The sequence below is a fragment of the Brassica rapa genome, chromosome A08 (genome assembly GCF_000309985.2).
Source record: "Brassica rapa cultivar Chiifu-401-42 chromosome A08, CAAS_Brap_v3.01, whole genome shotgun sequence".
Taxonomy (NCBI): domain Eukaryota; kingdom Viridiplantae; phylum Streptophyta; class Magnoliopsida; order Brassicales; family Brassicaceae; genus Brassica; species Brassica rapa.
Window position 1 is genome coordinate 15,607,696 of NC_024802.2, and position 13,661 is coordinate 15,621,356.

A 13,661-nucleotide genomic window follows, 5' to 3' on the forward strand; every position below is an offset into this window, starting at 1 on the left:
ACACTATGGTTGATGCATAGACTGTGTTAAATACAAATAATTCAAAAGGAAGAAAAACTGAAGCAGTCATGTGTCTCAGCAGCCCTACTTTGGATGGAGTGGTCATATTCGTGTATTGACTATTGTCCACTGATTGTGGATATATTTTAAATCTGTAACTAGTATAACTAAAGAGCCAATGTATTCGTTTTCCTCCATATAACTAACCAATATAATACACCTTTTTCTTTGCCATGTCATATCCCATGTGCAACATATTATTAATTCATTAAGGAAAGAAAAAGCAATAAGATCACGTGGTTACTAGTCGCAACAAACGATGTGATGTAGTTGGTTTGTTTTTTTTTTTTTTTAACACTGATAACTTCCATTGCAAGTAATAAGCCAAACGGCCATGGTACAAAAGATAGTATTGGCGTTCAAGCACCATGCAAAAGCAAACAAATTAAAAGACAAAATGTAAGTTGGTTTGTTTATGTGGTAGTTCAAATCGGTAAAGTCACTTTAAGTCAGTAGTAATGCAGAATGTAAAGTTGTTCCCTTCTTTTTCTTTTGTCATAGTAATAATATAACATCAAAGTTGTTAGAAATTTTTGACATTCAAAACAATTAGGGTTTAAAGATCGGATGATATAGTTTGAAGACCGAATGATCCCATTACATACTAACCACTGGGTCCGAGATGGATATTTTGTTTTGCTGTCCCAAGGACTCGTTTTGTTCCAAACACATGAACATGTTATGTTAACTTTTAGTGGGTCATATTCTATTCCAGGACCTAGAACCTGTAGAACTTAAAAATTCAACCTATCTAAACCAAGCCCATCCTAATCGAATGGCCCAATAATTAGCCCATTCAGATATTATTTTTCTATTTTCAAAATATTTTATTTCTTAAATGATATTAACTTTTGGTATCGAACAATAGTCTCTTCTCTTGCGCTGTCTTGTCCCTCCTTATCCCTATCTCTCTCCCACTCCTCTTCCTCTGCAATGGCTTCTTCAATAGTAACCTCAAGCTTCAAGCCCTTAGCCATGGCGGACTCTTCCTCTTCCACCATCTTCTCCCACCCTTCACTCTCCATCATCTCCCCTCGCTGCTCCTTCCTCACTAACCTCCCGCTCTCTTTCTCCCGCGTCTCCCTATCTCTCAAAGCCAAAACCAACCTAAAGAAGTCCCCTTTCGTCTCCTTCGTTGCTCAGACTTCTGATTGGGAGGGGGAAGAAGGTGGGGACGTGAGCGCTTCCGTCGCCGTTGAGGAGAACGAGCCAGAGGCGACGTTTTCCGAAGAGGAAGGAGATGTGAGCGAAGGAGGTGACTTCCCGGAGCCACCGGAAGAAGCGAAGCTCTTCGTCGGAAACTTGGCGTACGACGTTGATAGCCAAGCCTTGGCTATGCTCTTTGAGCAAGCTGGTACCGTTGAAATCGCTGAGGTGAATGTTATTTGCTGCTTGTATGTGTTTATGTTCATTATGCATTGCTTAAGTGGTTTAGATAAAAGTAATGTTATTGGCTTTTAAGTGTTTGAAGCATCTCTGGCTTGAGAGTACTACTGAAGTGATGTGTGGATTGAATTTGCATCTATTGACATTATATGTTCGTATAGATAACGTTGTTAATCCTAAAGTGTTCTTGGGATTCTTGTGGTTGAAGGTTATCTACAACAGAGAGACAGACCAGAGTCGTGGGTTTGGATTTGTGACAATGAGTACGGTGGAGGAAGCTGAGACTGCTGTCGAGAAGTTCAACCGTTATGTAAGTTTCTAGCATATCTGATCTTGATATTGGCTCATAAGTGGGGATGTTATGTCTGATTCTGTTTGTGACAACGTTACTGAGCATCTGCGTATTGGTCTTTTTTTCACGTTTTGTCAGGATTTGAACGGAAGGCTTCTGACAGTAAACAAGGCAGCACCGAGAGGATCACGTCCAGAACGCCAACCTCGGGTATACGAACCTGCGTTCAGAGTCTATGTTGGAAACCTACCATGGGATGTGGACAACGGTCGTCTAGAACAAGTTTTCAGCGAGCATGGCAAAGTTGTGGAAGCTCGTGTGGTCTACGACCGTGAGACAGGTCGTTCACGTGGGTTCGGTTTTGTGACAATGTCTAACGAGACTGAACTCAACGACGCTATCGCTGCTCTTGATGGACAGGTAAACCTTCCTCTCATATGGTCATGGTTATGAAGATTCTGTGATGATCTCTCAATCGATCTTTCTTTATGTCTATGTTTGCAGAACATGGAAGGTAGAGCAATCAGAGTGAATGTCGCGGAGGAACGTCCAAGGCGTGGATTTTAAGGATTGAGATTTTCTCTTGTGCCTCTCTTATCTCTTTCCATTTTGTTTAGACGAGATTCTTACACTCTTTGATGATTTTTTTTTTTGTTCTGTCTGAACTCTTGCTTCTTCTATAGCACATCATTGCCTTCAGTAGTACCTTGACATACAAATTAGTTGAGACCTACCTAAGACTAAAGGTTGGTGTTGTATGGTTAGTGAGTCTTGGCTCGTAATCACTCTTCGGAAAAAAGAGAGTTTATTTCGATAATAAAATCCATCATTCATCAAACAAGCATAATCAGGGTTTATTAGTACTAAAACATAGTTTAACCTGATAGATAAGAAGTTCCCAGAATCAAAAGCAACACATTAAGCCTCCTTCTCGCCAGTGAGGAGGTCCATCACTACGCCTTTAATGCTTCCATTGTTCTTCTTCAGCAGCTTCTTGTTCGTCACATCATCACAGAAGCCCTGGCAAAAATCCACATCATCAACACCGCACCCTTTATCTGATTTTCAAATATTAAAATACAAAAGTGCACACACTCACCATTTCCTGAAGCTCCTCTAGGATAGGATCCCACTCGCTAACTCCACAAAGAGCATCAACAGACTGCTCCAAGTCATACTCGTTTTCCCTTAAGATCTCCTTGTTCAAATCAATCTCTTTGAAACCCATTTCCTCCAGCTCCTTGAGCATGGTTATCTCCACGTCGTTCTTCTCAATATCCTCTTGAAGATCAACAGGGATGTCCTTTGTGGATGACGAACCACCACCCAAGGCCTCAACAGCAGGCATGTTTGGGAACTCGATCATGTTGAATGATGACGAAGATGAAGATGGACTAAGAGTAGCAGGCTCAGCTTCACCAACCGGCAGGTCATCCTTTTCTGGGACTTTTGATCCAGCTGCTTCTCCTTCTAGATCAGCACCTTTCACTACCTCAGAGTTAACACTGGAGCTGCCAGCTTGAGTTGGCTTATGATTGATCCCTGTAAATTCGCTTGAAGAGTTTTCATCAGGGGAGGCATTCAAGTTCAGTCCATGAAACTTATTCACAACGAAATTTTCCAAGGATGCATCAACCTAACCACGCAAACAACAACAAAAGGTTATCAAAGACGTTTTGATAGAGAAACAAATATTAAAAGGAGAGAGCAGCAAGATCTAGTAAGTACATGTATCAACACCCAAACACGTTGCCCAAACTTGGCACCACTAGAGGAAGCCATCCTCCAATAAGAAATGTATCGACCAGGTAACTCTGGTGCAACAAAATCAACTTTCACGTCCAGCTCACTGTCGATAGGCGCACCCTCCGCTGGAATCTGCAATAATGTTGAGACCAATAAACAACTAGTAAAAAAAAAAACTATTGCCACTTTGTGCACAGAAAAAGCTAACTCAAGCCAAACTGCGAATAATTCAAAACTACATAATTGATCTGTAAATGGAACATACCTGTAAATCAACTGACAATGAGTTGCTGAGTCTGTCCCCACCGATCCAGACTATCTGAGTACCATGCGGCCACACCAGCGAACCATTGTTCCTCATTTTCCAAATCTTAGTGAACTGAGCAGATGGAGCAAAAACTGTCCCATCAAGTACATTCACATCAAGCACAAAGCGGCTGTCAAGCTTAGGCCGAGTGCACCTGAGGTGTAAACCTCCATGTTGTGGTTGTGGCACATGGCCCACCCACGGGTTCGAGATCTATATAGATAAAAGGGTAAGATTTCCATTTAGCTACACTAAGGAAAGAGACGGCACAGATAAAAAGGAAGCTTAAAGATAGAAGAAGAGCAGTACTGGGGTAAGTTGTCCTCTAAAAGGATGTGAATGTTGAACTGAGGCTGGCTTATCCATCCTTGTGTAATCCCCTTCGTTACCCATCACCGAAAAGCAGATGGTGCAAAGATCATAGTCTTCTTTGCTGAAAAATATTCACCATAGAGACAAATAAGCAAAACCAAATTTCTAAGATGACTATAGTTTCTATATTTGCTATAAGAAAAGGTCTTCCTTACACTTTAGACTTGAACCTTGACCCGGTAATTGGAAGAACTCCACATCCATCACAGCGGATGCCCTTATGGAAGACACCCAGTGAGGTCCAGTAATCACCATTGCTGCTCTTTTTGGAATGACATACACGCCGGGCATGCTTTTTGAAGTTGCTTGGATTTGGACCGGAGCGATTCACGGTACTTCCACTGAAGGGACACTCGTTGAAACTAGCATCAATTCCAGAGGAGGTTGGTACAGGACCAGAAGTCTTTGAAACAGCAAAGCCAGTTGGTTCATTAAGATCAACAGGTTTTTTCCCGGGTTGGCTCTTCTTTTCACCAAAGGAAGGAACCTCCCTGCTCGGGTAAGGACCCGAAAGAACGGGAATAGCAACAGGTGATAAAAGACTACCTTCCTGAGGACCAGAGAGTGTCCCTAGCTTGGAGATGCAATCAAACAGCTCACCAACAACAGGGCTAGAAGAAGCCGCTTTAGATGCAAGGTCAATATACACCTTGGATATGGTTTCATCGTTGATACCCTTCTGGATTTGGGAAACTGGGTTCAGGCTATTAGGCATGGCCGAAGCTGTTGAACTCCGAGTACCCTCTGGAGCAACAGAGTAAGTGTTGGACTGCACATTAATCTTCAAGAACTTAAGGCGCTGATTCGTGACATCAAAGAGGTCATTGTTATCAACCAGGGCCACCACATCGCCATCTTCATCAGAGTAAGTCAGAGAGAAGTCAGCATCCACAGGGAAGTTAAACAGACGAATGATCTTCCACCTAAGAACAGCCATATCAAGATCAAGCTGTCCATTAGCGTTGACAGACACCCTGAAGCGCCTAAGCACACCTCCATAGCTAACCTGCAATGATTAAAAAACACATCACTTAAATGAAACAAACTAAACTTAAGTTACCCTTGAATAACAGATGCGGTGGCAATGCCTTAGACACTTAAGATCAGAAACAAAAACACATGGTTATGTTTCTCTAACAAGTTTTCCTCAAGACCGACCAATAACAGATGTGGTGGCATATTGGTCTGTGTCTTAAGGAAACTTTGTCAGAGAAACAAACTTAAATAACAAGAAGCTTAGAAATCACGATCAAGCAACCTTTAAACTAGTTAGAATCCCAAGTTCTGATTCTGGATACAATCAAACCTAATTTTGAATCTTTCTTAGGATTATATGCTTCTAGCAGATACAGGATTATATGCTTCTAGCTCTGTATTGGTCTGTGTCTTAAGGAAACCTTGTCTGCTTCTAAGGGCATTAACCCTTGAGTAGGGTCTTTAAGCGTAGGGTCCCTTAGCTTTTAACTTAAAAAAAGCTAAGGAACGGCCCTTAAATAAGGGACTTGAGAGAAATCTCTTAGCGTTTTTAGTTAAAAGTTAAGGGATCATGGGCCTCAACCTAAAGAACACCAATAATGATGCCCTTAAACGGTTCGATCCACGGTGAAATCAAATTCAAAAACGAAAGGACCGATCACAAGCGACATTAAATCTCGTAAAACCTAGAACAAAAGCGACACGATAGCTGCCACATGATCAACTGGCAGCTACAGCTACAAAACTGTGAGGATCATTACAAATAAGAAAAGAGGATTGTATAATAACCTTGACGACGAGAGAAGTAGCAGAATCCATTGCGAAGAAACCCTAGTTCACGATGAGTGCTCGGAAAGGTTAAAATCCTTTTTAAGGGAGAAGGAAGCGTACCCGTTATCCGCTTATGTCGTCAACTTCCCAAATATCTCTCGATAGACCCTCGCGTTTTTATATATGATCGGACGATTGCTTTTTTTTTTTAAATTTGACTTATCCAACACCAAGATATTATGATTTGACTTTTTCTAATTCATTATTTATTAAAGATATTTAATTTCACTTACTTAACTAACTAGATTTTTTTTTTAAATGGTAATTTATGTTATTATGATAATTATTAAAAAAATGATTATATTATCAACAACTTTTACACAGAACTAGCTTATTTTTTGGAACATCCAAGGGGGTTTCACTTTCACCCAACTGGATATATTATGATTGTGATATCATGATATGTTTTCTTGTTAGATTTTTATCTGTTGAAACTTACAATTAACAACTGATCATAAACTTACCATTAATAAAAGAAGTGGAAGTAGTGAACTATTTCAAGGCCATCTGCGCATTTTCTATAGTTTTGTATAAAAAGGAAGTAGTGAACTATACAAACCTAAATTTTTTTTCTAAAATGTACCTGTAATGTGGATATCGGATGCCCAAGTTGTTGCTTACTAGCTTTCTTGATTAATTCGTTTCACATTTATATATCAGAAGCATGTATACCCGGTTTGATTGTAGTCATACCCATTGATTATATATTGCATCAAATTCAAATGTGGTTTATATAGATGAGGCGGAGATGCACAGACATACAAGGGAGAATTAAGGTTCCGTTCATACACACTTGTTACATGTTTTAACAAGCCTGATGGGCTGTTAAGAGAATCAGACTAATCACTAGTGAACCGTAGTAAAGGCATACTGATCCATGATTTGGCGTACTATACTGCCTACTGGGCGCATGCAGTATATGCCGATAACTTCAATAGCTGATCAGGATGTAATGCTCTTCATTGCCACACGCAGAGATGCCTATTGGGTACTTTCTTGTTACATTTTGCTTAATTTGTGAGAACAAAACAAAAAGGAAGTTTCTCTTAGTTGCGATCCGTGGGAAAGGCGGGACAAACCTTATCTTCCAACCTTTGATTGTGCTAATTAACAAACTATAGGCAGATTAAGGTTGATCAAGCATGAATCAACAAGTTTCTTGTTCGTTTGCATAAATTATGTTAAGCCATCAAAGAAAGCTCATCATGGAAATGCTTCTACCTAATCTGGCAAAGATGTATAGTGCTTTTTTTTATCAAGATGACTGTAAACAAGAAAATTTAAAAAATGTTTTAACTCTACCATTGTTCCAGGTGCGTTTTAAGTTAGTTGTGGTACAAGGTATTCTGGTTACTGAATGACGCTCATAAAACTTGGTTCGGCTTTAGTATTTGTTTTTCAGTTTAACCAAAGGAAAAGATAAACATACATGTTATTATTGTGGTTATGGATTCATGGACTATAAGAACAAATGTTTGATGAATACTTCCTCCCTTTCGAAATGTATGAGTTTTAAATAAGGTTTTGATGTTTCAATGTGTAAGATGTTTTAATTGTTCTAGATAATTTTTAACTTTGTAAAAAACTGTATACAGGGTCCTATTTTGTAATATACTTTGCAGTTGGTTAAATAAGTTTTAAATTCTGTTTAGTAATACTTTTAAGGTATTTTTTAATAGTTATGTATTTACTTAAAGCATCATACATTTTAGAACATTGAAAGTTAAGAAAATTCTACATAAAAGAAGCCATTAATAGATAGCGTTTAAATATACATAAAAATATCTAACATATGAAAGTGTGCCATCTTTCCAAAATAGAGACAAACATTTCTCATATTGTATAGTGTATATATATTACCTCATGGTCAAGTAGTAGGTAAAATTTGAGAATGTACTTTTTTGGGTTCAAGTTTCATTTTAAACAAAATCACAATTATTTCGGAAGTTTGATTTAAATTCCTGATCTATACAGTTTATATAGTAGTCTGATATAGGCATAAGACTTATTATCCGAGATTCTGATTCGATCCGAGATCCGCTCCGGATCCGTTCTGAAAATAGGATATCCAGGGTACCCGGATCCGAATCTGAATAGTAAAATCTTGGATCCGTCCTAACTGAATCTGGATCCGAATATCTTAACTTTTAGGTCCAGATATCCGGATCTGTATTTTTAAAAATATTAATTTTTAAATTTCATTAATATTTATATTTTATATAATAATATTTATACATAAATTAGTTTAATAATATTATATTTTAGTTTTTATAATATTATAGAGATATATACTCCCTCCGTTCCCGAAAGAAAGATTTTATAGAGTATTCACGCATATTAAAAATATAATAAATGTTTACAATTATTTTATTTCACTATACATTTTCTAATAACTATTAACTAATAGTATTTAATCAATTCATTAAAAGCATAATTTATCAACATTAAATACTAAAAGTACTTTAAAATTCTAGAAAATCTATTATTTTGGAATAAAAATAACTCTGAAAAATTTTACTTTTAGGAACAGATGGAATATATATTTATAAATCTTGTATAAATATTTAATTTATGTATCATTTTTTTAAAAAAATTTAGTATTTTTTTAAAAAAAATTTAATTATTTTTACGGATCCAGATTTGGATATTCGCGGGTAATAGAATATAGAGACGGATATCCGAAATACGGATATCTAGAAACCACAAATCCGGATATTAAATCCACGGATCCGGGTACCTTAAATTTCTCGGATATATGGATCTGTCCCATAGCTACTCTGATAACACGTGAGTCAATTACTTTTTGATGTTAGTCAAAAAGTATCATAAATTCGGATCAAACAGTATAGTGCTAATTCATAAAAAAAAAGTCCACTTATAACATCAAGTGCGTTTTTACCAAAATTAACTAAATTAGTTGATTTAAAAATTCACTCTATAATATTAAATGCGCTAAGTACGTTTCTTACCTGAATTAATTGAATCAACGGGTAGAGCATATTAAATAATATATATATTAGTAGATCACCAAAACTACCAAACCATGCTCTGATACCGTATATACGGATGAGGAGAGGAGAGGAGAGGAGAGGAGAGTAGAAGGGAGGGGAGACATAACCACACAACGATTCACGTGATGATTCTGCAAAACTCATCATCAACTTTCTCTTGACTACGCGCACATCTTTTTGTGGAGCTATTCCATTGTCAAACCGGCCTTCGTAATTTGTCTTTTTCCACAATCAGATCCTTCCTTCTTTATCAACTTGATCGTCTTCTTGTCCTTTTCCTTCTTCAGGAATCATGAGTTACTGTAATATTGTGAGAATTGTAATTTTTATTTTTATACCAAATACTCCGAATCTGAGGTTGAGTTTCAATTACACCTATTCTTGAATCTTGACCATTTGATAGTTGTTTCAAATTAACCTATTCATCATTACTCATATCACCATCCTCATTATAACCAATGTATGTGTTTCACACTTTCACTATTATAAACAATCCAACAAGTTATATATATACTTGTTTTTCTAATTTTTTTAAAAAAAATATATAGAGAGAGAAAAGAGGGTTGAGAGACTTAATATGTTGATCAAAAAAAAAAAGAGGCTTAATATAGTTTTCATATTAATACATTTTAGCTTAAATTATGTTCTAAAGAAAATGATGCTTTAGATCTTAGATGAATTCGCTGCAACATGACTTCTTCAAGTCCCTCATCTCAAACATGGCGTGGAACAATCTTTCTCAATTGTTTTTAAATCTTCATATATTATCGAATAATATCGTGTATTTTTTTCAGTTCGATTGCTGGCAATCCTATAGTTACTTGTTTAAAATGCATTGGAATTGATGGGTGTAATTAAACAACTCGATTTTTAACACGGCCGAACATGTCCAAAACAAGACTAGATCGGTTGGTCCACAGATGTTGGCTCACTGTAATATTCCTACATATAACACTGCAACGTATTAGCAAATTAAGGAAAATTCCAAAAAACTAATCACATTTCAAGACACAAGAATTATTAGAACGGTTAGATATGATGCTGTATATACACTTAAACTAGATCTATGGAAAATCTCATTGAACAAATTTGAAATTGTTTTTCAGTTAATTTGAGAAAAAAGACGGATTATAGATTTTCAATTGTACATCATTGCGTTGATGCGCGACTTGAGAAAAACGAAACTGATAATGAACACAAGTAAAACAAAATTAAAATTAATTAAAGGCACTTTTGCTTTCAACAAAGTTCATTTTTTGAAAAAAAAAAAGTTCATTTTTGGAGTAAAGTCCCCAGTGTTTTCACCAAAAAAAAAAAAAGTCCCCAGTGTCCCACGTACTACATTTAACAAAACCCTAAGCGTCCTTCAAATTACTAATCGATCTCAAATTTACCACTTAATTATATCTTACATCAATGGTACGAGCTTTAATTTTTTTTTTAATTGTATAAGCTATACTTTTAATAAACCCTGGAAACACAGTGATAATTTTTTTTGACGAAACTGAATATGAGAAATATGCTAAAAGAATTTAAATTATTGTTGACCACAAATTCTCACACCATCTCTCTTATCTTCACAGTTTCAACTTTTCTTTCAGATTAAATTGAATATATAAATATGTGATTGTTCTTTTCATTATTTGTACTCATAACCTACTTGAATTATTGGTCTCTTGAATAGTTTTTAAGTTACAGTTCAACTGTACGGATGTAATTCTTGTGATGTTCAAGAACTATTAAATAATAAGAGAAATGAATTTTGAGGAGCAAGAAGAAGAAATGGAGATGTCGGGTGTTCATCCCTCTGGCGGTTACGACTCTCTGAGCGGTGAGGGAGCCACGTCCAGCGGCGGTGGCGGAGGAGGAAGGAGAACTAGCGTTGGAGAGAAGACAAGGTATAGAGAGTGCTTGAAGAATCATGCCGTTAACATCGCTGGCCACGCCGTTGACGGCTGCTGCGAGTTCATGCATTCAGGTGAAGATGGTTCGCTCGACGCTCTCAAGTGTGCAGCTTGTTGCTGCCACCGCAACTTCCACCGTAAGGAAACCGAAATGATCAGCGGCAGGGCCCACATAGTTCCGACGTACTTCAACCGCCCGCCTCAGCTGCCGCCGCCAGGATACAGGCAACCGGCTGCCTCGGCGGACGAGGAGGATACATCTAACCCGAGCAGCAGCGGCGGAACCAAGGCTAAGAGGTTTAGAACGAAGTTCACGGCGGAGCAGAAGGAGAAGATGTTTGCATTCGCGGAGAGGTTAGGGTGGCGGATGCAGAAGCACGATGACGTGGCGGTTGAGCAGTTCTGTGGAGAGACGGGTATTAGGAGACAAGTGATTAAAATCTGGATGCATAACAACAAGAACTCTCTTGGTAAGAAACCCTAATTATTCTCCGACATATGGTTTAAGTACAAGAGGGATCATCATTGCTTCTTTTCTTTTTGGTAATGACTCTTTTGTAACTAGCTACTTGTACTTCTGGACATGCTTTCTTCTTCTAGTTAATAATTTAATCTAGTACTTTGGAAGGGTTTAAGACGATTGTGATTAACTACTCCAACTTTGGTTTGAATGGTTAAGTTGATAAATCTACCTCCTATATTATATGATGCGACTGAATATTTGGACAAATGATCTATAACTGAAGTAAGCTGTTTCTAGTATAAAGTTGCTGTTTGTAGACCAAGAATCTCACTCTTAGCTGTTTTAGGTCGTTAGCCGTTTGAGTCTTTGTGAACACAAACCAGTATTGCTAATCAATATAAAGAAAAGCAATAATAATATATACTTTTCGTTTTGATTCCTACTATAAGTTTCCAACTCATTTGATATCACTTTATTAATTAGTACTACACTACTATATGAATGTCGGCGTAAATACATAAAAAATCCATTTCTATTTTAGCAAGCGTTTCTAGTCCACTCTATATCACTGTATTAGCATTACCATACTCACATGTCAATCAGATGATCAGGAGAGGTTCGAGCTAGCCTTGGCTAGCTACATCTTAACTTATGTAATATTTACATTTTCATTGCGATTAAGAGAATTTCAATTTTTTTGATGTTGTTCACAGAGATTATCGATCGCAAAATCTGGAATGTTTTATTCATACCAAAGAAAATTTACCTAATTATGTGAATATACGTAAGCTTTCCAACCCACTCAAATGACCCTAAATATGAAACTAACTAAACGAGAATTTTGTATAAGGTTTCACCATAAATATAAATAATAATTAAAACTTTCTTGTATACGGTTTTCACATATTCATGTTATTGATACATACCTTTATTAAAATTTCTTAATACATTTCTTTTTTTTTTGAAACAACCAAACTTCATTAACTTTCTCAACCAAAGTTTGTTGGGACATTAAAAGCTAGCGCATCAGACAGAGCCTGTTTTGCTAATCTATCAGCTACAAGGTTCCTATCACGGGGAATCCAATTAAAAGAAAAACTTTCGAAAGTAAGAGATAGAGAGATGATGTCTGCAGCCACTCCATACAATTCTGCATTTGAGACTTGTTCATTGAGGACCTTGATCAGCGTGGCTGAGTCAGACTCGAAACGCACACTTGAGAGACCAAGATCCCTGCATTTGATTATCGCTTCTCGCATAGCAAGACCCTCTGCTAGGAGAGGAGATCGGACAAATGTTGATGGGATCGCAAAGGAGAAAGTTCCATTTGGCTCCTGTATCGTCCAGCCCAAACCCGCTAGTTGTTGATCCTCATTCCAAGCCGCATCTGTTCTGATAATAGCACCTGAACCCCGTAGAAGCAGGGGAGGTGGAGAGCGTAGGCGTTGATCCGGTAAGCTCTGCTGACTTTGAGTCCACTCCTTAGCTGTAGCTATCGCCTTCGTTAGAACTTCCTCCGCGGAGCATCGTTTATCTTCAAAAACAAGCTTATTCCTCGTTGTCCACAGCTGCCAGAGAATCCATGGCACCAGGGGTCCCGACGATACACCCGTTGGGGGAAGATTCTTCCTTGAAATCAGACCGTTCCATGTTGTCCTTAAATCTATGGATCCGCTATTCTCGATGCCCGGGGAGACAGGTGCTTGGCTCCATACCTGTTGAGCAAAGCCACATTCGAGAAACAGATGATTTATAGATTCAGGTAAACCACAGGTTTTACACTTTCCTTCCACATTGATTTGTCTTGCTCTAAGTTGAGTTCCTACAGGTAAGGCGCCATGGAACAGCTTCCATAGGAAGAGTTTAACTTTTGGGGCAAGTTTGAGCTTCCAAATGTTCTTTTGCCAGTTGAAAGCCGGTGTAGTTTGGAGGGTTGTAGGGAAGTCCCTTTGCTGCAGGAGAGCCGCAGTGTATCCTGATCTTGTAGTATATTCCCCAGACGCATCCTTGAGCCAGATTATCTTATCTGAGGCTCCTTCAAAGCTAGGTTTGATCGAGAGTATACGCTGCTCATCGAGCGGTAGTATCTGTCTGATCTTTTCTACATCCCAGGCCTTCTTATCTTGAGTAAACAGGTCAGCGACCGTGCAATTTACCAACGCTTCAGGAGCTGGTCCCATTGGTCTTTCCTGCGCAGAGAGACTGAGCCATGGCTTCTCCCAAATGTTGATAGTAGATCCATTTCCCACAGCCCAGCCCGAGTGTTCCACAATGATGTCTCTCCCGATCATTATACTGCGCCAGCCATGGGAGC

At 38.0% G+C, this 13,661-nt stretch overlaps 3 protein-coding genes across 3 annotated transcripts; 2 read left to right on the forward strand and 1 right to left on the reverse strand.

Annotated features, from left to right (window-relative positions):
• The first annotated feature begins 912 nt into the window (after positions 1 to 912).
• Positions 913 to 2,443, forward strand: LOC103834898 (31 kDa ribonucleoprotein, chloroplastic). The gene is made up of 4 exons (XM_009110992.3): positions 913 to 1,434; positions 1,655 to 1,756; positions 1,877 to 2,158; positions 2,243 to 2,443. Exons 1-4 carry the CDS (start codon positions 994 to 996, stop codon positions 2,303 to 2,305), a joined length of 888 nt encoding a protein of 295 aa, XP_009109240.1. The 5' UTR covers positions 913 to 993; the 3' UTR covers positions 2,306 to 2,443.
• On the reverse strand, positions 2,346 to 6,109 carry LOC103834897 (protein NBR1 homolog). The gene is made up of 7 exons (XM_009110990.3): positions 5,928 to 6,109; positions 4,319 to 5,169; positions 4,101 to 4,224; positions 3,750 to 4,004; positions 3,467 to 3,616; positions 2,838 to 3,374; positions 2,346 to 2,758 (listed from the first exon to the last, which is right to left on the reverse strand). Exons 1-7 carry the CDS (start codon positions 5,955 to 5,957, stop codon positions 2,657 to 2,659), a joined length of 2,049 nt encoding a protein of 682 aa, XP_009109238.1. The 5' UTR covers positions 5,958 to 6,109; the 3' UTR covers positions 2,346 to 2,656.
• Positions 6,110 to 9,793: 3,684 nt separating this feature from the next.
• LOC103834899 (zinc-finger homeodomain protein 2) lies at positions 9,794 to 11,592 on the forward strand. Its single transcript, XM_009110993.3, has one exon. The coding sequence runs from the start codon at positions 10,736 to 10,738 to the stop codon at positions 11,366 to 11,368; it is 633 nt and encodes a 210-aa protein (XP_009109241.1). The 5' UTR covers positions 9,794 to 10,735; the 3' UTR covers positions 11,369 to 11,592.
• The last annotated feature ends 2,069 nt before the right edge of the window (positions 11,593 to 13,661 follow it).